Source organism: Mastacembelus armatus, chromosome 21, assembly GCF_900324485.2.
Source record: "Mastacembelus armatus chromosome 21, fMasArm1.2, whole genome shotgun sequence".
Classification (NCBI taxonomy): domain Eukaryota; kingdom Metazoa; phylum Chordata; class Actinopteri; order Synbranchiformes; family Mastacembelidae; genus Mastacembelus; species Mastacembelus armatus.
Genome location: NC_046653.1, coordinates 416314 through 443313, shown reverse-complemented (window position 1 = coordinate 443313; position 27000 = coordinate 416314). Strand labels below are relative to the sequence as shown.

At 41.8% G+C, this 27000-nt stretch overlaps 1 protein-coding gene across 1 annotated transcript in view; it reads left to right on the top strand.

Annotated features, from left to right (window-relative positions):
- Positions 1-259: 259 nt before the first annotated feature.
- Positions 260-27000, top strand: part of tmprss3a (transmembrane serine protease 3a) — a 42539-nt gene continuing 15798 nt past the window's right edge. The window contains exons 1-6 of the mRNA XM_026295506.1: positions 260-482; positions 1973-2086; positions 2953-3069; positions 18766-18889; positions 20379-20498; positions 22287-22333. Coding sequence (XP_026151291.1) covers positions 449-482; positions 1973-2086; positions 2953-3069; positions 18766-18889; positions 20379-20498; positions 22287-22333 — 556 coding nt within the window. The 5' untranslated portion in view covers positions 260-448. The remainder of the gene's footprint in view (positions 483-1972; positions 2087-2952; positions 3070-18765; positions 18890-20378; positions 20499-22286; positions 22334-27000) is intronic.

Genomic DNA, 27000 nt, shown 5'->3' with positions numbered 1-27000 from the left:
TTATCATTGTGAATTGATTCAGTGTTTTGGGGTTTTTAAGCAAAATTTGAGCATTTTATAATGTTTTCTTACACATTATAGATGGGATATAATATTTTTATTATTATTGTCCCAGGTCAAATAGTGCCTATACCTTATGTTTTTCTCTGCTAGCTAAATCTCTGCATGTGTTTCTGATATGAAGATGCCACATTTTAAATAAAACTAAAACAAAAATATTTTCATAATTTTGCTCCATGTTGCCCCCTTTTAGGAACCTAAAGTAGAGGCACCAGAGCAACCAGATTCTTCTAGGATTGAGGTGGTCTCAGTGACGGAGGAAGACCTCCCATCTATCGAGACTCCCAGTACGCTGATTGTCAGCCCCCTGGGTAGCCTTACTGCTGACCCCCAGAACGATTCCGTCAAACCAGAAGAATCCCAACATCCAATTGCACCCACGTCACCCATGCCAGTCACCAAGGTGCAGCCATTTATCCACGGTGAGACACTGTGATGTTCTTGAGCTAATGGTACAGCATGAAACAGTATTACTCAATGGAAGTGTTGAATCAGTGAGTGCATGATGATGTGAACTCTGTTATGGGGATCTGTCCCAGATTAGGTGATGTGTTACATCATTTAGCTCTTTGTTCCTTAGTCCTCTTCACTTTCCCCTTTCACTTTCTGAACCAGAAAGCTCTGTGGATTTTTTATTTACCTGATCTGATTTCATTAGAGAGACATTAGAATGACTCTTTGATCAACAGGTAAGACGTTTGTAGTTATCAGTCAGATCAACTGTGTGCATACATGACATTGTCCAGCTTGGTTTGTAAATGGAAAAGACAGATATTATTTAATAGTTTTCTGGTGGAAAAAAATGACAAAAAAGATCCAATCCAAGCTTGACTTTATGACCAAGCGACTCATGGAGCTTACCCAACACCTGGTAGCTTATTCCACTGTGCCATAGAGCTTGATTGTTTGCTTGCCAGAAACTATTTGAAACAAGTTACTGAGCCACACTTTGACACAGGGTGACATGTTTATTCACTGCTACAAACTGTAAACACTGTAGTTTATTTTGATTTAGTCTCATGTGCATTGCCATAGAAAGTCCCTAGAGCATCAAATATGTATTCATCCACTACTAAAAACCCTGAAGTCCCAAACAAATGAACTGTTTGCTCCTGTCTGAGTAACACTGGCTAAAAACTGTACTTGCAATACATCCATCCATCCATTTTCTATAAAAATTAGTCCAATCCAGGGTCACAGTGTCACAGGGTGTTGGTGGAGGGGTGTGAAGGAGGAGAGGTGAGGACCCAAATGCAGGACAAACCAAGGTTTTATTTCCCCCTGGGACATCCAGGGCTCAAGACAATGCCAAACTAGAGAACCCGATTACACGGTAAGACTCGAAAGGACCGAGTGAGACGGTCACAACGCAAAAACACACTTCAGCATACGAACACCAACTATAACTATAACAATAACTAATGCTTCGGCAGAGGACAAAGGAAGAGGGGAGGTATAAATAGAGGAAACACAAAAGGTAATCAAACCCAGGTGAAACTAATAAACACATAACTAACAAAGCTGCCAGGGACCAGAACACAGGGAAAAGGAAGTCTTAACAAAATAAGAGTCCTCTGGCAGGAAGTTCCAAGGGGCTGGAGCGAATCCCAGAAGAGAGTAAAAAACCATCCAAACACCATCCAGGGGCCACAGATTGAAAAAAGAAGTCCTGTATTTATCTCTTTTTAAGGTTTATATTTTCAGTAGGAATTAATGGACTTTTGTAGTACAGAATATTAAATAAAACTTTTCCAGTCTGTTCTGACTGAAGAAACCTGATTATTACTGTGATGAGTCCCAATGTTTTATGACTCAAATTCTGTTTCATAATTTCCTACTGTAAGTGCTATAACGTCAGTCCATCCATTATCTACAGTACACTGCTTATACATCAACAATTTTGTCTCAACAGAGAATGACTTGGAGAAAAGCTGGAAGACCCAATTACTTGACCACCACCTGAAGCTGCTAATCAGTTTATGCCTCTTTGCAGTGGTTTCTCTCGCTCTCGGCATTGGCCTTGGAGGTGAGGAGCTCGGTGCTGTGTGAACTTTATCCATGTAGCAAGAATAGAGTCAGTGTAGCATGAACTGCCTTTGCTCCATCAATAATTCATGCGATCCTTGTTATATAATTTAGGTCCCTCAAACACTGTGCAGTCAGAGAAGCCACTGAATTCTTTGTTGCAGTAGCTTCTGCAACTTGTGTTATCTCATTTTGCATTATTCTCTGCATTCTTACTCTGAAATTAACTTTATTTCTGAAAAATGGCTTCCACTAGAGCAAATTCTGGGACAAACTTCAGACTTAATTTTTACAAAGTTCCATAATGACTACTTAGAGGGCACAGCAAAACAGCTTGCATGAAAGAAAATGACAAGCACAGCAGATTATCTGTAACAGTTGAACTGTAAGTCGGAATCAGACGCATGATTTAAAATTCAGAACAGGAAGCTCTAGTCCAAATAGGGTACAGACAACCTCAGGATTAAAACGAGAAGCAAACAGGTGCAGCGTAGGCAAAGGCTAAGGCTAAATCCAGGACACAAATAAATGGCTGACAGGCTTTGGCAGAAACACACACTCTGGCAACTGACTGATGAGAGCAGAGATGAGCTGTAGTTGAGAGTACATGGGAATAAAAAGCAGAAACCTACTGATAAAACGTACCAATGCTTCTGAAGTGTTTAACTTTCTAGTTGTAAACAATGGAGTATTATGCTGCAGTACAACCATGTACACTGTTATTACTTTCGAATTAGGTCTAAGTTTAGGTTAGATTTAGGGTATGGTTTTATTGCAATGACTGAAGTTAATGTAAGGGGATAGGCACACCATAGTCAATAAGTGCTCTCATAATGACAGCTGTACAAATGTGTGTGTGTTCTACAGTGGGACTAAGCTGTATGGGCAAGTTCCGCTGTGGCTCGTCATCTCAATGCATCAGCCCCTTGGCTCAGTGTGATGGAGAGGTGCACTGCCACAATGGAGAAGATGAGCTCAGCTGTGGTGAGACACACACACACATGTTCATAGGATCTGATCTGCTGGTAACTGGATCTGGTTTTAAGAGTCATTCAGCTAAACAACAAACACAACATGTATCAGAATGAAAAAAAAAAAACCCACGGGACCCCTTTGTGTTAAAACATACTGTATACACCAAACTACAGATGCCTGAATAAAATAAAATCTAAATTTATATAACTATATTTCATTAATAAAGTATTGCTAAGGTGCTGTAAACTCTAAGGGCCTTAAAATGCTTTTGCACAAAGAGACAAACAGAATTTACAGCAACAATTGCTCACAAGACCTGAATGTGTAATTATGCAAGACGTATATAGTATTTCAACGAGAATATCTAAATGTGTCTTTATCTTTTTAATTATTTGTCTAAACCTTGCTGCTTATTTCAACTCAATTCTCCCTTCACTTAGTTTTTTAACAGACAGTGTGTTGCTGGCCAAATTTCTGTCTTGTTTTCCTCTAATTACAGTTGTCTTGGGTTTTCTTGGCCTCTTTTGTCAAAACATATTATCTTCACACTATCCAGCCTTCCACCCACGTTTTTTACAATATGCACTTTTTATTCTGACCTGCCTACAGACAAACATGGCAGGTTATCAGCTTTAAGACTTTATTCATTACTTCAAAAATTCCTCCCTGTGGCCATCAAATTGTTCAACTCCTCACTTCAACATTTGTACATAATATCATATTTATTATTATAATATTATTATTATATTATATTATTATTATATATTATATTTATTATAATATTATTTATTATTATAATAGCACTTTATGTACTTGTTTTTTGATATTATAATAGCACTTTATGTACTTGTTTCTTGATAGTTGTGTTTTTATGATTTAGTTTTACTGCATTTTCATATGTTATTTAACTTGGAGCTACAGCAACTGAACAACTTCCTTTAATGATGAATAAAGTATTAGAAAAAAAAGAATCCCAAAAAGTCTTTCTGTATCAAATGAAATCAATTTATAAAGCATATTTTAAAACAACTGAAGTCCACAATAACAATAAGTCAGACAGGCAATACATAAACACACGTTATACAAATTACAAACAACCCCATAATATATACAGTAAAATGGACCAAAAAAAAAAAGGTAAGGAATAAACCTAAAGGTAACAATAGTAGTAAAATGAAGGACACCCATAAACAATCAAAAGCAAATGAGTTTTTAGTTTCACTTTGAACAAGCTGCTGAAAAGTGAAATGTTGCAGCTGCATTTACCAAATTTAACTTGTAATATTTAATTTTAGCTACATATGTTGCCTCACAACAAAAAGGTTCCAGGTTCAAATCTTATTCCACCTTGGGTCCTTTCTCGGTGGAGTTTGTACATTTTCCAGGCACTCCAGCTTCTTACCACAGTCCAAAGACATGCAGGTTTGGGTTTGGCTAATTGGTGACTCTAAATTGTCCATAGGTGCCAGTGTTTGTCTGTCTACGTGATGGATTAATGATCTGTCCAGAGTCTTCTTGCCCATTTTCAGTTGGGATTGGCTTTAGGCTTCTGCAACCCTGAAGGGGAAGTGGTAGATATGAATGGATGGATATTACAGTGAATGTTCTAAAATGTATGTACTGTTTGTGAGGAAGATATAGATACAAAAGATAATTACTTTTTTCTTGTAAATAAACATCGACTCTAATGGAAACTGAAACTGAACCTTGGGCTGCAAGAGCTATTTCCTCTGGGTCTGGGAGGTCTTAACTAGCAGATCTAGCTTGTCTGTATCTCTGGATTTGTACCAGAGCCTGACCCTGTTTCCGGGTAAGTGAATCACGTCCTATTGCAAGCATGTCCTGTTGTATAGTTCGTCTACAGATTAGCAACAGACTAGCTATAGTCTAACACACCTAAAAGCCAACTAAACTCTAAATAATTCATTAACTGCTACATTCCGGTACTAGTCAAGTACCTTTCTATTTTGACCAGTATTTATTGCAAATTCCTTACTTAGCGCTACGACTAAACTGTCTTTGCACTACCATGCCATTTGCACACTTCTGATGCTGCTTTGATCAAACTGTCTTGCATTATCATTTGAATGCCATTTGAATACTTCTGATGCTACTGAGTCAGTATCACTATGAAGTGCATTTGGTGTCCTCATCAGACTCACTCAGTCATCATGAAAATGTAGCAAAATAATGCAAGTCTGAGGTCTTATTATAAGTGGCCAAACACGTGCACACATATCAGGACAATGATAAGTCTCTTAAAATGTGTTTCCTTCATTTTATACAATTTCTTTTCATTGGATGTACGTGATTTTGGCATGTCCCACACACTGCTCTGCTAACTACAGTGTATGTAATAAGTGGTTAAATGATACTAAATCAAAAAAAATTTTACATGGTTTTATTGTCCACAATAAGCTATTTGATAAAACAAGTCATTTTGATCATGTATATTGTATTTTTATAATCATATTGAACATTTTGCATGTGTCCCTGAAATTGCTGCCCACCCTGTCATTATGGGGTAACTGCCCCTTTACGAAACCCACTGATGTTTTCAGTGACATCACTACGAGCATTTTGTCTTTCTTCAATGGAGGCTGAAGCAGTGGTGAGTTGCAGAGTAAGTATTTACACTTACGTTTCATAACTTTCATCATATTATGTGTAGTTGGATGTTGTCAAGCTTAACATGTCCACTCTGTCATAGTGAAATATCAATTGATAGAAAAACCTATCAGAACTTTGAAATATATTTGTAAAACAGTACACAGTCAGCTTGCTAACTGTAGCATGTTGCTAAGTGAAGGTCCAACATGTGCTCATTAAATGCTAACATTAGCCAAAAATGTCCACCCTGTCATTGTCCACCCTGTCAGCAAGCCTTCCATGACAGGGTGGACATGGTTCATGACAGGAAGGACATGTGCATAGTTTAGGCCACATGCTGATAATGTTACATATATTACAACAGCTATTACACACATTTTATACAGGACATGCTATACATAGTAAGAATGGACAATATGGACAATTTTTTCGGTGATACCGGTATCAGCAAGCCTAGTTTGTTAAGGCAAGCCTAGTTTACCGGGACTGCCAATTAAAGTCTGGGAACATTTTGAATCATCTTTTTCAAGAAATGAGATCAAAAGGAGCTGAGATAGCAAAGAGATATCAGGAACATCGTGATGCTGACCCAGACAGAAGAAGAAAGTACCTTGAGAAAGAAAGAGTCAAATGGAAAAAAGACAGAGAGACTGGAAAGAAGAAGGGTATCAATGAGCTCAGTGAGAGAGAGAAGAGGGCAAAAAGAAAGAAATGAAGAGAGGCAAAAAGTCAAGCCAGAGCCAGAAACAGAGCCAGTGCTTTGCTACAGTCAGAGACACCACCCAACTCCCCTGCTGAAACTCCTGAAAATCAGCGTGAGCCAGGGCCCTCCAGGTTAGATCATTGGAAGTTTAGCTGATGAGACTTATTAGAAAGTTTAGATTTATTTGAAAGACAATTATCAACTGTTTATGTCCCCATAAAATGACATATTGATAACTAACTTGCTAAAATCTTATAAAAAATCCTTACAAATATTTTGTGTTTCAGGCAACGGCGTCAAGGGGAAAGCATTTGAAGGAGTTTGAAGAGAAAACTGAAAAAACAGATTGAAATATTAGAGGCACAGCTCACAAAAGAGAAAAGTAAAACTGCGAAATATAAGAAGAGGTACCATCGGGCCAAGAAAGAAAGTGCATCCAAATCACCATGTACAAAAGTCAATGCTTTGTTGGCACGTCAAAAAGTGAATTCACCCATCAAAAGAGCTCTTCTTTTCCATACATCCCTGATTGAAAATATTAGAAGAAAATATGAACATGCAAAAACAAACAGAGAGAAGCAGCTGATAGCAAAAGTGGTCAGTGGAAACATTCTAAAGAAGTATAAGCTCCAAAAGCATGCCCAGACTGCTTTTGGCTACTCTAAGAAGATAGCAAAGTATCCTGTGGATCTGACCTATCGTGGGAGGAGGTGCTTCAGTCGAAATGAGATTAGGAAGAACGTTACATCATTTTTTCTTCGAGATGATGTTAGTCGAATGACAACTGGCCGCAAACAAACAGTCACACGGCTGAAGAAAAAAATGCAAAAGAGGTTGCTTACTGATACAATGAAAAACTTGCATAGGAGGTTTCTCTCTGAGCACATTGGCCACATGTCATACACCTCCTTTTGCCGTCTCAGACCCTTTTGGGTGGTAACCCCCTCTTCCTCTGACCGTGACATGTCTCTGCAAAAAACATGAGAACTTGCAATTCATTGCCAATGCCTTGCAGAGCCATGGGTTACTGTCCTCAAGAAACATTGAGGAAATGTCTGAAGCAACCATGTGTGACCCGAAAGCCAAGGTATGTGCTTATGGTGAGTGCAGTGAATGCCTCCTAACTTGTCACCCGATGCTGAAAACCCCTGGGTAAGAAAACATTCGTTTATTTCAGTGGATGACAGAGAAGATCAAGAAGGATGAGAAGGTGTCGACAATAACAGTGAAAAGGGAGATAACAACAACAGAGCATGACCTTAACACAGATTTCCAGGAGAGGCTTCTCCATTTTAGGAGCCATGTCTTCAACATCAAATGGCAGTTTGATGCCTACAGGGAGCTCAGGAGGAGTCTAAAGCACAATGAGTCCCTCTTGCATATAGATTTTAGCGAAAATTACTCATGTAAGTACAGCGAAGAAATACAATCTGTGCATTTTGGAGGCTCACACAAGCAGGCCAGTCTGCACACTGGAGTGCTTTACACCACTGGTGAACAAGCGCTACACACCTTCTGCTCCATATCACCCTCCAGAAGACACGACCCTGTGGCCATCTGGGCCCACCTTGATCCAGTTCTGAAGGTAGTGAAAGAACGACACCCTCAAGTCAGCACACTTCATTTTTTCAGCGATGGGCCTGCAATGCAGTATCGACAAAAGGGAAATTTCTTCTACCTCTCAACGGAACCCTACAAGTATGGCTTCAAAGAAATAACGTGGAATTTCTTTGAGGCTAATCATGGGAAGGGGGCACCAGACGGTGTGCGTCAAGAGGTCAGCAGACCGGATTGTAGCCCATGGAGACATTCCTGATGCCCAGAGCTTGTATAACAAGCTGAAAAGCCTGGACACATCTGTCGAGCTGTTCTTCTTCCCAGAGAGGGATACTGAATCAAAGCCTGAGGTACCTGCAATAGCTGCCGTAAAAGGCACTATGAGAATCCACCAAGCTATCAGTCTGACACCCGGCCAAATGAAATACAGAGACATTTCATGTCTGTGTAAAAGGGAGGAAGGTGTTTTGGACTGCCCCTGCTTTAACCTTCAAGAGGTCACTCTAGCTAATGTTCCTGTTTCATCTGACAAGTCCCCAGCATGTGGAAGGACACCAGATAATCCTAGGAGACCAGAAATGATTGAGGTAAAGCACATTGGGGAGTGGTGCGTCGTTAATTATGACAATGAAGCATACCCAGGTATCATCATGGATGCAGAAGGGCAAATGGCCAAGTCTTCAGGACGACATCTGTTGGTACCATGACTGGCAGGTACTTTGCATAATACCAGAACCACAGGGTCTGAACAAGCGCTCTGTACAAATTGAAGCGTCTGCATGGAAGTATGTGGAACAGCAACTGCAGAACTGAACCATGTCTCTGCAGAAAGGGAGAGACTGTTTGGAGATGCGTCCAAGTGATCTTTCTGTAATATTCTGTTTCAACTGTTCTCCACTTAAAAAACATTTTTCTTCTTGTTCTACAGTTGAATGTTTTACTTTCACTGTGCAGAATGATGTTTGAGTTGAGTTTAACGCTAGAAGAATGAGTTTAATGCTAAAAGGCCACATTAATGTCTCATTTTAAACATCTTTATTCAATGGCTGCGTACAGGTAGAGTGGATCAAAACCAGTCTGTTCAACTGGTAATTTCCCCCTACATGGGAAAAGGCATTTTTTTTACATAATTTTCTTGCATTGTTCCTTGCATTTATGAGGCCATTCAATGACATTTCACAGCGTGTCCACCCTGTCATGCCCAGGTTCCACTCTGTCATGTCACTGTCCACCCTGTTATTTTCATGTTCTATGAAAATAAACAAATTATTTTCACAAGTTAGCAACATCTTTTGTGTGATTCCTTTATAAACAAATGAGGGCCAAATAGTATTGTTTGAAAGTTTGACCAGATATCTTTGTTGTTAGATTTTATTTAGAAAAGAAAGTGCAACTCCCGCAGATTTTACAGAGAAACAAATAGTTTGCCATAATTTCATTATTATCCAAATACTTTTTCCATTAACTAAAATATATTGTTGAGAAAGTGACTAAATAGTTTTCTGAAAATGTACATTTTATAATCACTATGTAATTACAATGTATTTATTCTGCTTTGAAATTGTCCATGACAGGGTGGACATATTTTGCTGTTGTTGAATACTTACATGTTTAACACAGGTCCATTGATGAGGAAGTACACAGAGGCGGCTGGGGTGGTTCAGCTGATTATAGGTTTTATTCAAACTATACAGAGCGCTCTGGAGATCAATCCTCATGGGACACACGGAGAGATCTGAGCTATAGGGGAAACTATAGGATAGCTATAGCTGGTGACCACCGCCCTACATACCAGTACTTTTCCACAAAAGGAATTCAGACCATTACCATATATGGAGTTGTTATTCCCTTTACCTTCCCTCATAGTAAAGACATAGTGAAGAGCGGTGACCCTGTCACGTGTCTAAACATATAGGGTTACACCTTACACACTGTGCTGCAATACTAGCCACACAAAGCGTGTCTGCATTCCCACACTGTTTACATGTAAATTGTCTGCTTGCAGTTAATTTATAAAAAGTGTGGGAGCTTGACCAATATGCATTTCTAACAGCATAACATATAGTTAATACAATGAATATGAAGTTCAATGGAAAATCTCAGCTTTTTTGTTGGGAAATGGGGAAGTCTCAAAGGCACCTTATGGTGATATTGACTCTACTATGACCCTACTGTCTTTGCACTACCATGTCCTCTACTTTACAAACTTATTCAAATGTCTATTTATTGATGTTTATATATAGAGATATGTCTACTATTTCTTTTTTTAACTATGTCTAGTTTTAAACTTTAGTATAGTTTTTACTATATGTCTTGTCTTCACTGTGGGATGCAGGGAAACGTAATTTCGATTGCTTTGTATGTCTGGAACATGTGAAGAATCGACAATAAAGTTGACTTTGACTTTGACTTTAGCATTCGTTAGCCTACCAGTTAGCTTGGCCGCCCAAACTGAGCCCGGTTCTGCTGGAGGTTTTTTTCTTCCGTTAAAGGGAGTTTTTTCCTCTCCACTGTCGCCAAGTGCTTGCTCATAAGGGAATTGTTGGGTTTTTAGTTTTAGTTTTTGTAAAGTGCCTTGAGATGATTTGTATTGTGATTTGGCGCTATACAAATAAAATTGAATTGAATTGAATTGAATTAGCTAGCTAGTAACTTGGCTTCTCCCTCTCTCTCTCTCTTTCCTGCTCGGTGTGCCACATGTTTAGTTATTCCTCTGCCTCCTTTCGTGATAATAATACCTGTAATAAGTGTAAGGTTCTGGTAGCTTTGGAGGTGAGGATCACTGATTTGGAAGTGCAGCTCCGCACCTTTGAACAAAAGTCAGCTAGCCTAGCCCCGTTAGCTGGTGTGGAGCCACCAAGATCAGGGTCTGTTAGCGGTCCAAGGGCAGCTCCGGAGCAAGCCCGGAGAATTAACTTGGGTGACGGTCCAACGGAAACCTACACCTAAGCAGTAAGCCCAGAAGCAGAACCCATGGCTCTGCCTGTTCACGTTTCTAATAGATTTCCCGCGCTCAGTGACACACCCGCTGAGAAACCGACTCGGATAATTGGCGTCAGGAACATGAAGCTAGAGACGCCAGCGACCATAGTCAAATGTATTCCTGGGGCCAGAGCAGGCGACGCTCAGTCAAATCCGAAGCTGCTGGCTAAGGCTAATCCTAAATATGGAAAAATTGTTATTCACGTCGGCAGCACTGAGTTTATTAGCCAACCTAAAGCCTGAAAATCCAGGGTGGGGACCGGGGCGCAGAGACTCTGCAGTTTCCTTAGAGCTGTCCCCCCCCCTCAAACCACATAGAGATTGTGTCTGCTCCTCGAACGTATAAATCAAATAAATCAGAAGTTAACAGAAGAGGAGTTGTTCATAAAAACTTAATAAAAATTAAGACCACTCCTCTTATTGAACAGAAAAACAGAACAGTCAGATGTGGATTATTAAATATCAGGTCTCTTTCGTCTAAATCTCTGTTAGTAAATGATCTGATAACTGATCACCAAATTGACTTTCTCTGTACTACTGAAACCTGGCTACAGCAGGATGAATATGTCAGTCTGAATGAATCAACACCCCTCAGTCATAAAAATTGTCATGTTCCTCGAAGCACAGGTCGAGGTGGAGGAGTAGCTGCAATCTTCCATGCAACTTATTATTAAACTTTCATCCTCAGAACAATTATAACTCATTTGAGAGCCTCACTCTGAGCCTCTCACATCCAAATTGGAAAACACAAAAACCAGTTCTACTTGTCATTGTGTACCGTCCACCTGTCCCTTACTCAGAGTTTTTAACTGAATTCCCAGACTTCCTGTCTGATTTAGTGATAAAGTCATTATAGTGGGAGATTTAATCATTCATGTAGATGTTGAAAATAATAGTCTCAGCACTGCATTTAATTCTATATTAGATTCAATTAGTTTCACTCAAAATGTTAATAAACCCACCCACTGTTTTAATCACACCCTTGATCTTGTTCTGACCTATGGCATAGAAATTGAACATCTAATAGTTCTTCCCCAAAATCCTGTTTTGTCAGATCATTCTTTAATAACTTTTGAATTTAAAATGATGGCTCATGCAGCGTTTTGAAGAAAATTCCACTACCGCAGATGCTTATCTGACTACGCTGTTAATACATTTAAAAAAATGATTCCATCTTTATTTACATCTATGCCAAGTATAAACATAGTGGAGGGCAGCTGCCTCAATCCCACTCCCTACCAAATTGATCATACTGTTGACAGTGCTGTAGCTTCACTGCGTGAAATGCTTGATACTGTGGCCCCTCTGAAAAAGAAGTCAGTGAATCAGAGGAGATTAGCCCCATGGTACAATTTACATACATATATTTGAAATTTTTCTAGCCTGGAAAAACAGTCTATTAACATGTAAAAAAGCTCTCCGTAAAGCCAGTACTGCATACTATTCATCACCAATAGAGGAAAATAAGAACAATCCCAGGTTTCTTTTCAGCACTGTAGCCAGGCTGACAAAAAGTCACAGCTCTGTTGAGCCCAGTGTTCCCTTAGCTCTCAGCAGTGATGAATTTATGAGTTTCTTTACAAATAAAATCACAACTATTAGAGATAAAATTCAGCAGATGCTTCCTATACCTGCAATAAATGAATCTTCTGCTACAGTAGCTCTTGAATCATCTGTAGGACCTCAGTTATGTCTAGACTGCTTCTCTCCCATAGATCTCTCTGAATTTACATCAGTAGTTGCTTCATCGAAATCATCAACGTGTCTCTTAGACCCCATCCCGACTAGACTGCTTAAAGACACTCTGCCATTAATCAATTCATCTTTATTAGACTTAGTAAATTTATCTCTAGTATCAGGCTACGTACCACAGGCCTTTAAGACTGCAGTAATCAAGCCCTTACTCAAAAAGCCTAGTCTTGATCCAGGAGTCTTGGCTAATTATATATGGACCAATATCCAACCTGCCATTTATTTCTAAAATCCTAGAAAAAGCTATTGCTAAGCAGCTATCAGACCACTTACACAGAAATTAACTATTTGAAGATTTTCAATCAGGATTTAGAGCACATCATAGTACAGAAACAGCACTGTTAAAAGTCACCAGTGATCTTCTCTTAGCCTCAGATAATGGACTTTTTTCTATACAGCACTAAGGTCCTCCTAGACCTTAGTGCTGCATTCAACACTATTGACCACAACATCTTATTACAGAGACTGGAGCATGTGACTTTTATCAGAGGAACAGCATTAAAATGGTTCCAATCCTATTTATCGGACGGATTCCAGTTTGTTCATGTCCATGATGAACCTTCCACACGAACAAAAGTTAGTTATGGAGTTCCACAAGGCTCCGTGCCAGGACCAATTCTGTTCACCCTGTACATGTTTCCTCTAGGCTATGTCAGGAAGCACTCTATTAATTACCACTGCTATGCAGATGACACTCAGCTGTATCTATCTATTAAACCTGTTAACACAAACCAGTTAACCAGACTTCAAGCCTGTCTAACTGACATAAAGGCCTGGATGATCAGTAACTTTCTACTTTTAAACTCAGAGAAAACAGAAGTTTTCTCTGTATTTGGGCCTAAAAACCTCAGAAATAACTTTTCTCAAATTATAGCTACTTTAGATGGCATAGCCCTGGCCTCCAGCACTACTGTGAAAATTCTTGGAGTTATTTTTGACCAGGACATGTCCTTTAACTCACACATAAAACAAATCTCTAGAACTGCCTTCTTTCACCTGCGCAACATTGCCAAAATGAGGAACATCCTATCTCAAAATGATGCAGAAAAATTAGTCCATGCATTTGTTACCTCAAGGCTAGATTATTGTAACTCATTACTATCTGGATGTCCCAGTATCTCCATAAAAAGCCTCCAGTTAATCCAGAATGTCGCAGCCAGAGTCCTGACAGGAACTAGCAAGAGAGATCATTTAATCAGTCTGTGGGTTCAGGTCCCAAGAAGACACCTGGAAAGCCACGAATTTAACGGCTTCAGGATGTCAAACAGCAGGATGTCAAACAGCAGCCCAAAGTCTCTTTTTGTCACCTCAGGTTGTTTACGTGCAGTGTGGTTACCCCCAGATGAAGAAATATTATTTCAACTGATGAAAGCAGACATGGCTATATCAGCAGCTTATCCAGTATAACGAAGCTGTCGCACCTGAATAACACAAAGTTATGGTGTTAATGACCAGTGGTAGTGAATACTTTCATTGGATCCTTAGTCTTCCTGTGTGGCTTCAATCCATCTGTGAGATCATTTTTAATTTTATTCACAATTCCAGCCTATTGTGGAAACACGTCTCTCACTGTGAAAGGGACAGAGTCCACTTGAACAAGCTTAGCTCCAACCTGTTAATTTGCAGTCTTGATACATCAGCATGACCTTTGTATCTCACTCTGACCCTCCCCCTCAAACACCTCTGCAGCCTCTGTTCAACAATCTGATAGTACCACAGTTACTTTAATTCCTTGCCCAAATTTGTCTGTTGAAACTACATATTGGCAAGTAAACTAACAAATTGGCTAACAAAAGCATTATGGGGGCAGCATGGTGGCTGAGTTGTTAGCACTGTTGCCTCACAGTAAGAAGGTCCTGGGTTCTCAACCCGGCCTTTCTGTGTGGAGTTTGCATGTTCTCCTCGTGCTTGCGTGGGTTTACTCCGGGTACTCCGGTTTCCTTTTTGCAGTATCCCTCTTGGCTATGTCTTTTTTAATTTCCACAGACTTGTAGGATGCTGTGATGGCTTTGCTGTAATCTATGGGAATTGATTTACATCTACGCCCATTAATTTTAAAATATTTTCTAGCTTTAAGGCTTACTCGTTTAAAATAGGTAGTAATACCCCTGTGTTATGGCTCATTGCATATCTCTCTCCAATTTTAATCCGGTCTCTTCAAGAATTCTCTAAACTGGTCTCCTCAATGAACAGGGCAGCATGGTGGATTGGTGGTTAGCACTGTTGCCTCTCAGCAAGAAGGTTCCTGGTTTGAAACCCAGCAGGGGCCTTTCTGTGTGGAGTTTGCATGTTCTCCCTGTGCTTGTGTGGTTTTTCACAAGGTACTCTGGTTTCCTCCCACAGTCCAAAAACATGTATGTCATGTTGATTGGTGACTCTAAATTGCCCATAGGAGTGAGTGTGAGTGTGTGAGGTTGTTTGCCTCTATGTGGCCCTGTGATGGACTGGTTTCATTTTGTACCGTCCACCTGTTCCTTACTCAGAGTTTTTAACTGAATTCCCTGACTTCCTGTCTGATTTAGTGCTTAGATCAGATAAAGTCATTATAGTGGGAGATTTTAACATTCATGTAGATGTTGAAAATAACAGCCTCAGCATTGCATTTAATTCTATATTAGATTCAATTGGTTTCATTCAAAACGTTAATAAACCCACCCACTGTTTTAATCACACCCTTGATCTTGTTCTGACCTATGGCATCGAAATTGAACATCTAATAATTTTTCCCCCAAATCCTGTTTTGTCAGATCATTCTTTAATAACTTTCGAATTTAAAATGATGGATCATGCAGCATCTGGAAGAAAATTCCACTACAGCAGATGTTTATCCGACAACGCTGTTAATAAATTTAAGAAAATGATTCCATCTTTATTTGCATCTATGCCAAGTATAAACATAGTGGAGGGCAGCTGCCTTAATCCTACTCCCTACCAAATTGATCATGTTGTTGACAGCGCTGTAACCTCACTGCGTGAAACGCTTGATTCTGTAGCCCCTCTGAAAAAGAAGTTAGTGATTCAGAGAAGACTAGCCCCATGGTATAATTTACATGTTCGTACCTTAAAGCAGGCATCACGAAGGCTGGAAAGGAAGTGGCGTTCCACAAACTTAGAGGAAATTTTTCTAGCCTGGAAAAACAGTCTACTAACATATAAAAAAACTCTCCGTAAAGCCAGAACTGCATACTATTCATCACTAATAGAGGAAAATAAGAACAATCCCAGGTTTCTTTTCAGCACTGTAGCCAGGCTGACAAAAAGTCACAGCTCCGTTGAGCCCAGTGTTCCCTTAGCTCTCAGCAGTGATGAATTTATGAGTTTCTTTACAAATAAAATCACAACTATTAGAGATAAAATTCAGCAGATGCTTCCTATACCTGCAATAAATGAATCTTTTACTACAGTAGCTCTTGAATCATCTGTAGGACCTCAGTTATGTTTAGACTGCTTCTCTCCCATAGATCTCTCTGAATTTACATCAGTAGTTGCTTCATCGAAATCATCAACGTGTCTCTTGGACCCCATCCCGACTAGACTGCTTAAAGGCACCCTGCCATTAATGAACTCATCTTTATTGGACTTGGTAAATTTATCTCTAGTATCAGGCTACGTACCACAGGCCTTTAAGACTGCAGTAATCAAACCTTTACTCAAAAAGCCTAGTCTTGATCCAGGAGTCTTGGCTAATTATAGACCAATATCCAACCTGCCATTTATTTCTAAATCCTAGAAAAAGCTGTTGCTAAGCAGCTATCAGACCACTTACACAGGAATGAACTATTTGAAGATTTCCAATCAGGATTTAGAGCACATCATAGTACAGAAACAGCACTGTTGAAAGTTACCAACGATCTTCTCTTAGCCTCAGATAATGGACTTGTTTCGATACTTGTCCTCCTAGACCTTAGTGCAGCATTCGACACCATTGACCACAACATCTTATTACAGAGACTGGAGCATGTGATTGGTATCAGAGGAACAGCGTTAAAGTGGTTCCAATCCTATTTATCGGACAGATTCCAGTTTGTTCATGTCCATGATGAACCTTCCACACGAACAAAAGTTAGTTATGGAGTTCCACAAGGTTCTGTGGTAGGACCGATTCTGTTCACCCTGTACATGCTTCCTTTAGGATATATCATTAGGAAGCACTCTGCTATGCAGATGACACTCAGTTATATCTATCTATTAAACCTGTTAACACAAACCAGTTAACCAGACTTCAAGCCTGTCTAACTGACATAAAGGCCTGGATGACCAGTAACTTTTTACTTTTAAACTCGGAGAAAACAGAAGTCATTATATTTGGGCCTAAAAATCTCAGAAATAACTTTTCTAAAATTATAGCTACTCTAGATGGCATAGCCCTGGCCTCCAGCACTACTGTAAAAAACCTTGGAGTTATTTTTGACCAGGACATGTCCTTTAACTCACACATAAAACAAATTTCTAGAACTGCATTCTTTCACCTGCGCAACATTTCCAAAATTAGGAACATCCTGTCTCAAAATGATGCAGAAAAACTAGTCCATGCATTTGTTTTCTCAAGGCTAGATTACTGTAACTCATTACTATCTGGATGTCCCAATATCTTAATAAAAAGCCTCCAATTAATCCAGAATGCCGCAGCCAGAGTCCTGACAGGAACTAGCAAGAGAGATCATATTTCTCCTATATTGGCTTCTCTTCATTGGCTCCCTGTAAAATATAGAATAGAATTTAAAATCCTTCTTCTCACATACAAATCCCTTCATAATCAAGCTCCTTCATACCTTAAAGACCTCATAGTACCATATTATCCCAATAGACCACTTCGCTCTCAGAGTGCAGGCCTACTTGTGGTTCCCAGAGTTCTCAAAAGCAGAATGGGAGGCAGAGCCTTTAGCTATCAAGCTCCTCTCCTGTGGAACCAGCTCTCAGACTGGGTTCAGGAGGCAGACACTCTCTGTACTTTTAAGGCTAGACTTAAAACCTTCCTCTTTGACAAAGCATATAGTTAGGGCTGGCTTCAGGCAACCCTGAACCATCCCTTAGTTAGTTATGCTGCTATAGGCCTAGACTGCCCGAGGACCATTGGTGCACTGAGCTCCCCTACCCTAACCCCCCCCCTTCTCTCCCACCTCATGTATATTCCACCATTGAATGTTACTAACCTTGTGCTCTCTCTCTCCCCTAGTTTGTGCTCTCTCCCTCCCTCTCTCTCTCTCTCTCTCTCTCTGTACCTTCTGCAGGTGTCCCTGGTCCTGGAGCTGTTTATCGCTGATGTGCAGTTACTGGCCCCACCAACTTGCAGTGTCTATTTGTTGTTTATTGTTGCTGTTCTTTTCTCTCTGCTCTATCCACTCACCCCAACCGGTCGAGGCAGATGGCCGCCCAAACTGAGCCCGGTTCTGCTGGAGGTTTTTTTTTCTTCCGTTAAAGGGAGTTTTTTCCTCTCCACTGTCGCCAAGTGCTTGCTCATAAGGGAATTGTTGGGTTTTTAGTTTTAGTTTTTGTAAAGTGCCTTGAGATGATTTGTATTGTAATTTGGCGCTATACAAATAAAATTGAATTGAATTGACCTGTCCAGGGTGTACCCCTGCCTTTCACCCAAAGAGAGCTGGGATAGGCTCCAGCAGATCCACGTGACCCTGGTTAGGAATAAGCAGTTATAGATAATGGATGGATGGATGGATGGATGGTCTCCTCATTCATTCATTCATCACTTGAGCTTGATCATCTAAGTAATGATGAATTAACTAATTAATTAATTAATTTAATTAAGTCTGTGATAGTATAGCACCTTGAAGCGTAAAAAAGCACAAGCTTTTCAAGAGGTTCATGATCAAGTTTCAGAACTTACTTTTAAACAAATGTACAACTAATGATATTACCATAAAATAATGTAATATTATTTATATATAATCAAGCCATGAACCTCCAAACATTGTGGCAAAAACATCTAATAGCAACTTTGGTCTAAAAAACAAAAGACCTGATTTTGAGCACTGAAGGTCCTCATTGCATTTTATGTTAACCTTCTGCCCTTCTTTATTTATCTAACTTTCTGTCTGTGTCTCACTCTGTATGTTGCTCTGTTTCACTCTCTGTCTTTGCTTCAGTGCGCCTGAGTGGGCGGAGCTCAGTGCTGCAGGTTCAGAAACAGGGACTATGGAGGACAGTCTGCTCGGATGACTGGAACAACTGGTTGGGGGTCTCTGCCTGCAAGCAGCTGGGATACCCAAGGTCTTGGACTTTGACTCAGAAATTTCTGTTTTTTCTGTTCACTCCCAGCAGCATTTATATGCTATGGTCCAATGGTTATGTTCATATTCCCCTTTTCATTCAGCCTGTTGTTGTGATCTGCATTACCCCCTGTTATTTATCCCATACAAGTTCAGGACAGCTTTGAAAGGTCAGCCCACTGGTATGACGGTTCAACATGATTGTCCAAAGTGAAATACATTAACAAATATTAGACTGATCACCAAGACGTTTTGTAGAAAGTTACTGTCCCCACAGGCTGGATCTCTATGCAACTTGTTGAATGCGTCAGTCCATGCTAATTTACCATGCTAACATAACATAACATAGCATAGCATAACATTATGCCTTTCTTCACTGCAGGACAATTTACTCGCAATTAATAACGTGTTAAGAAGAGCAACATTTTCTATGTGGTTTTTATTCAAACCAGGCATATTTTTTACCACATGCCCTTCCAAAAATCCTGTTAAACCATCAGAAGGAAGGATACTAAGAACAAGAACAAAGTTAGTTCTCACCAGGACATTTCATACTCCACGAGAAACTCAAGTGCAGACCTCCTGGGAAGTCCCTCCCAGTGCAGCACACGTCATGGGCGCTAAGCATTGTGGGAATCTGACAGAAACTACAGTACAGCGGATAAGATATTGGATATTGCCATGTTTTACGCCAGACACTCTCCTCTGTACACAACATTCAGGCTACCTCACAAATTATTAGCCACTTGTGTGTCTTCATATTCCTTAAAAGACATGTTATATGAATTTTCATACTTCCTCACTGCCTCTGGCAGCTGTTCCTCAAAACTATCCATTGCTATGACAACCAATAGTGGAAAAAGCATGAATGACAATATTTCCGCTTTCCACATGAACCACTTCAAATTTCTGACTAATCACACAATAGCTGTTGAACACCACACTAGAAAACAGTTCTGCCCAGATGATGTGTCGAGAACAAGCTTTTTTCAGTTCAAATGCTTAAATGCCAATGTTTTATTTTTCAGTTTTGATTTTGTTTTCAGTGCCGTGGTTTAATTGTCACCATTCTGGTTCCATATATATCTCTCTCTGTACCTTCTGCGGGTATCCTTAAGCTATCCTTATTTGTTGTTTATTGTTGCTGTTCTTTTCTCTCTCCTCTATCCACTCACCCCAGCCTGTCGAGGCAGATGGCCTCCCAAACGGAGCCTGGTTCTGCTGGAGGTTTTTTGTTCTGTTAAAGGGAGTTTTTCCTCTCATCTTATGTAGAGTGCGTTGAGATGATTTTGTTGTGACTTAATTGAAATCAAAAATGGAAACCTTTGAATGCAATTGCAAGAGAAAGTCAAAAGCATATTAACATTTAAAACAGTGACCAGCTGCCCCCTAAAATTTCAAAATATTGCTGTGGGTTTAATGTTTTGAGTAGCCTCAAAATGGGGGCATTGAGTCAGGCTCTGTTAACTTATTTGCTGTGTGTCTGTCAGGTATGTCGAGTCATTCTTCATCTCCCTGACCTCGATTGAGCAGGACCTTCAGAACAACCTGGTGTCCATCAACCTGAATCAGTCACAGATCATTAAGCTTCAGAATGCTACATCTTTCAGGTATAAAGCACATCCCCATTTGAATTTGAATTTGAATATGTAAACCCCTGTGATGGACTGGTGACCTGTCCAGGGTGTACCCCTGCCTTTCACCCAAAGAGAGCTGGGATAGGCTCCAGCAGATCCCTGTGACCCTGGTTAAGAATAAGGGGGTATAGATAATGGATGGATGGATGGATGGATGGATGGATGGATGGATGGATGGATGGATGGATGATGGATGGATGGATGGATGGATGGATGGATGGACGTGTGAACCAACTATGCTAATCCCTGGTGATCACTGACACATCCAAAGCAGCTCCAGTTCAACCAGATCTCTTAATTGAATCTAAACTGTTGAATCAAGCCAAATCCAGCTCAGTTTTTATTTTCTTCAAAAGTTCCATGTGTTTCTAACAAGTACCTAGGATGCAGCAATACATAGCTGATACAAATTAATACAATAATAAAAACTGCTGCTCTCATCTGCAGTCTTAGACTGGTGCCTCCAACCTACTAAAAGAAAGAGAGAGACTGAGGGAATTGGACCCAGTTGTGTCACAATCTCCTACATGTAGTTTTTCTCGCTCGCCGAGTGGACTTGCTTCGACTGTTGTCTGTGCTTGATTGACATTTTTGTGCATGACAAAACATGAGGGGTGGGCTCATGGACGTTTCTGACAGTAAATGCTGTTGGTTGCTTTTGTGATTGACTGGACATTGAATGATTGATTGACAACTTCTCCAGAAGTCCAAGACGGCTGACAAGTGTAGATTTAATACACTCTGTGCTTTATCTGTATTATAGTTTTGATTCATCATCACTATTTTCTCATGCCCAGGTGGAACTCTGTTGAAGCACTACTGTATTCTCTGTCTTCTACAAACACTAGCCACTAGCTATATCAACTGATAATACAACTGCTTTATTTTGAAAGGAAAATTTCTATAGTTTACTCAAAATAAAATTGCACATTTTTCCAAATAAAGTAAAGGTTAACTTGGTTTACAAGTGGTGTAATGTCATTATTGTGTGAAAAAAATTATCCATCCATTATCTATACCCACTTATTCCTAACCAGAGTCATGGGGATCTGCTGGAGCCTATCCCAGCTCTCTTTGGGTGAAAGGCAGGGGTACACCCTGGACAGGTCACCAGTCCATCACAGGGCCACATAGAGGCAAACAACCTCACACACTCACACTCACTCCTATGGGCAATTTAAAGTCACCAAACAACCTGACATACATGTTTTTGGACTGTGGGAGGAAACCGGAGTACCTGGAAAAAACTCACACAAGCACAGGGAGAACATGCTTGTACAAATGCATCTAAACAGGAAAGATCTATTGCTTTTCCTATTGAGGAACCTGGAATCCATTGAATGAATTTGTGCAACATTCATGAAACAACAATTCATAACATGAAAAAATGGCAAAACAAATGAAAACTTGTGAAAAAAATACCAGCTTACTAAAATTTAATCGCTCAGACTCATTACCATTTAGTATTGCGGTGTCGTGATGTCTTTTTGTGCCATAATTTAACACATTGTGAAATTTTCAGAGCTTTTTTTCAAAACATCTTTTTTTTTCTCTGAATTTCTGTCATGAAGTGTCATGACACCTAAAAATGATCATGCAATACTTTTTAAATGATCATTACAAAGAAATGCAAAAGCAAACAGCTTAACATGTAAACTGCACTTTAAGCACACAAGTAAATGTTTTTAAAATATTCATTGAGCTTGATGAGTGTAATTGCATTTCACTAACTCTTGACCTTCACCTCTCTTGTCATTACAGTAAGACTCAGTGCAGCTCAGGGAAGGTGACCACTCTGAAATGTTTGGGTGAGAAAACATACTGTCATATTTGTTGTAATCTTCTAGTTCTACTCTTTTTTTCTATGAGGATTTATGATAGTGTCAAGATGCATTTATGCCGTCATGCTTGTGCATATGGTTCTGCATCTTGTGTGTGTGGTTGCTTAGAACAGGCACATGTTTGGGGTGGTGGTGGTGGGTCGACAGACTTGAGCCCCTGCCCTTATCCAAAGTTAATCTTTCCATAACTTCTACATTCATAAAACAGTAGCAAACGTTATAATAGAAGATTTTCCTTGTTTATTTGCCCTAGTCCTGCCATTAGACTAATAGCTTAAAATAATTGCATTTTGGACTCTTGAGCCCTTTCAAAGCACAGATTAAGCACAGATAAAGCACAGATATTCATTATGATCAATGAATGCCTCCACAGCAGACATATGGAGCACCAGTCCTGCAGTTACATATATATTTATATGGTATAATAATAGGCTCTATAGAGATAGATACTTCTTTTATTCAATTGCAGCCCCCCTGTGAGATCCTCTCTGCACATCCCTGGTCAGTCTGTTTTTAGATTGCCTTTACATTCAGGATGATGTGAAACATTATTGTAACTTACATGCAAATAGCAAGAGGTAAAATGTAATAAATGATATGGAACCAGTGTGTGTGCATGAGTGTTATTTATATGACTTAAGTTTGTTTGTTTATTTGTGTCTACATATACTGTAACAATTGGACTTGTCAGGAGGACAAAAATTTAGTCTGTGGAAAGTTTCTCCTTGGCAGTTCTAAGCAAATGACCACAATATCATGAAGATATTTCAATTTCAAAGCATTTATAGTCATATGCACAGTAAGGAAAAACATGTTTCCCTGTACAATGAAACATTTTCACAGTGAATGCCGAATTCAAGTAGCAATACAATAACCCTCATGATATCCAGTTTTTATTAGCTTAGATATTGAACTGTGTTAAAAACTGGTGATGATGAGGATGTAGCCATTTAGTATTAGAGACCAATGAAATATTATGTGTTGCATTATGGGTAATGTGGGATTCAGTATTTTTGTATTTTAGGAACTAAAATTTATTAAAATAAGACATCTAAGCTGCATTGATTTTGAACATTATTTTGTAACTGTATTTTTGAATCCCCGAGCATTATGGACATACTATATTAAGTCACTGCTGTGCCTCTTTAGATATAATAATTTGGGAATTAAATCCATCCATCCATCCATCTTCTTTCACTTATCCGGGGCCGGGTCGCGGGGGCAGTAGCCGAATCATGGATACCCAGATTTCCTTCTCCCTGGACACTTCCTCCAGCTCTTCCGGGGGGACACCGAGGCGTTCCCAGGCCAGCCGGGAGACATAGTCCCTCCAGCGTGTCCTGGGTCTTCCCCGGGGCCTCCTCCCGGTGGGACATGCCCGGAACACCTCCCCAGGAAGGCGCCCAGGAGGCATCCGAAACAGATGCCCGAGCCACCTCAACTGACTCCTCTCGATGTGGAGGAGCAGCGGCTCTACTCCGAGCTCCTCCCGGGTGACCGAGCTCATCACCCTATCTCTAAAGGAGCGCCTGGCCACCCTGCGGAGGAAGCTCATTTCAGCCGCTTGTATCCGCGATCCTGTTCTTTCGGTCATGACTCAGAGCTCATGACCATAGGTGAGAGTAGGAACGTAGATTGACCGGTAAATTGAGAGCTTCGTCTTCCGGCTTAGCTCCTTTTTCACCACAACGGACTGGTACACCGACCCGCATTACTGCTGCCGATGCCCCGATCCGTCTGTCAATCTCACGTTCCGTCCTTCCCTCACTCGTGAACAAGACCCCGAGATACTTAAACTCCTCCACTTGAGGCAGGATCTCTCCCCTGGCCTGGAGATGGCAAGCCACCGTTTTCTGGTTGAGTACCATGGCCTCGGACTTGGAGGTGCTGATTCTCATCCCAGCCGCTTCACAATCAGTTGCAAACCGCCCCAGTGCACGCTGGAGATCCTGGCTCGATGGAGCCAACAGGACAACATCATCTGCAAAAAGCAGAGATGAAATCCTGTGGTCCCCGAACTGGACTCCCTCCGGCCCCTGGCTGCGCCTAGAAATTCTGTCCATAAAAGTAATGAACAGAACCGGTGACAAAGGGCAGCCTTGCCGGAGTGCAACGTGCACTGGGAACAGGTCTGACTTACTACCGGCAATGCGAACCAAGCTCCTGCTCCATTTGTACAGAGACCGGATAGCCCTCAGCAAAGGGCCCAGGACCCCATACTCCTGGAGCACCTCCCACAGGATGTCACGAGGGACCCGGTCAAATGCCTTCTCCAAGTCCACAAAACACATGTGGACTGGTTGGGCAAACTCCCATGAACCTTCGAGCACCCTCAAGGGTGTGTAGAGCTGGTCCAGTGTTCCACGCCCAGGACGGAAACCGCATTGTTCCTCCTGGATCCAAGGTTCGACCACCGGCTGGATCCTCCTCTCCAGCACCCTGGCATAGACCTTCCCCGGGAGGCTGAGGAGTGTGATCCCTCTATAGTTGGAACACACCCTCTGGTCCCCCTTCTTAAAAAGAGGAACCACCACCCCGGTCTGCCAATCCAGGGGTACTGTCCCCGAACGCCACGTGATGTTGCACAGGCGTGTCAGCCATGACAGCCCAACAACATCCAGAGACTTGAGGTACTCAGGACGGACCTCATCCACCCCTGGTGCTTTGCCACCGAGGAGCTGCCGAACTACCTCAGTGACTTCGGCTTGGGTGATGGATGGATCAGCCCCCGAATCCCCAGCCCCTGCTTCCCTTATGGAAGACGTGTTGACGGGATTGAGGAGATCCTCGAAGTATTCCTTCCACCGTCCAACAATATCCCCAGTCGAGATCAGCAGCTCCCCACTTCCACTGTAAACAGTGTTGGTAGAGCACTGCTTCCTGAGGCACCGGACGGTTTGCCAGAATTTCTTCGTGGCCAACAGTTAGTCCTTCTCCATGGCCTCACCGAACTCCTCCCATACCCGAGTTTTTGCCACCGTCACCGCCTGGGCTGCAACACGCTTGGCCCTGCGGTACCTGTCAGCTGCTTTGGAAGTCCCACAAGCCAGCCAAGCTCGGTAGGACTCCTTCTTCAGCTTGACGGCATCCCTTACCTCCGGTGTCCACCACCGGGTTCGGGGATTGCCGCCACGACAGGCACCCGAAACCTTACGGCCACAGCTCCTAGCCGCCGCGTCGACAATGGAGGTGGAAAACATGGTCCATTTGGACTCAATGTCCCCAGCCTCCCCCGGGATCTGGTAGAAGCTCTCTCGGAGGTGTTAGTTAAAGACCTCTCTGACAGTGGTTTCGGCCAAACATTCCCAACAGACCCTCACAGTACATTTGGGCCTGCCAAGTCTGTCCCGCTTCCTCCTCCGCCAGCGGATCCAACTCACCACCAGGTGATGATCATTTGGCAGCTCTGCCCCTCTCTTCACCCGAGTGTCCAAGACATACAGCCGAAGGTCAGATGACATGACTACAAAGTCGATCATTGACCTCCGGCCTAGGGTGTCCTGGTGCCATGTGCACTGATGGACACCCTTATGCTTGAACATGGTGTTCGTTATGGACAAACTGTGACTAGCACAGAAGTCCAGCAACAGAACACCACTTGGGTTTGTATCGGGGAGGCCGTTCCTCCCAATCACGCCCCTCCAGGTTTCACTGTCGCTGCCCACGTGAGCGTTGAAGTCCCCCAACAGAATTATGGAGTCCCCGGTAGGAGCACCTTTCAGCACCCCCCCGAGAGACTCCAAAAAGGCCGGGTACTCTGCACTGTTGTTTCGGCCTATGGGCCAAACAACAGTGAGAGACCTATCCTCGACCCGAAGGAGCAGGGAAACGACCCTTTCACTCTGGGGGGAAAACTCCAACACGTGGCGGCTGAGCTGGTGAGCTCTGAGCAAGCCCACACCAGCTCGCCACCGCTCACCGCGAGCAACTCCAGAGTAGAAGAGAGTCCAGCCACTCTCAAGGAGCTGGGTTCCAGAGCCCAGGCTGTGCGTGGAGGTGAGCCCAACTATCTCTAGTCGGTACCGCTCAACCTCCCACACAAGCTCAGGCTCCTTCCCCCCCAGTGAGGTGACATTCCATGTCCCTAGAGCCAGTTTCAGCATCCAGAGATCGGGTCGCCGAGGTCCCCATCCTCGACCACTGCCCGATCCACTATGCACCGGCCCCTTATGGATCCTCCTGCGGGTGGTGGGTCCACAGAAGGGCGGCCCCACGTCACTCTTTCGGGCTTTGCCCGGCTGGGCCCCATGGGGGGAGACCCAACCACCAGGAGCTCGCCTACGAGCCCGAACCCCAGGCCTGGCTCCAGGGTGGGGCCCCGGCTTCGCCATGCCAGGCGACGTCACAGTCCTCGATTGTCGCTCCATAAGGGGTCACTGAACCGCTCTTAGTCTGGTCCGTCACCTAGGACCTGTTTGCCTTGGGAGACCCTGCCAGGGGTCAACATAAAACATAGCTCCTAGGATCATACGGGCACTCAAACCCCTCCACCACAATAAGGTGGCGGTTCAAGGTGGGGTGGGAATTAAATAAAAAATTATTCCAAATTATAAATTATTATTTTTATTTTTTGGGGGGGAATTAAATAAAAATAATTTAGAATTTGGGAACACTTTTAAATTTCATTTAAAAAA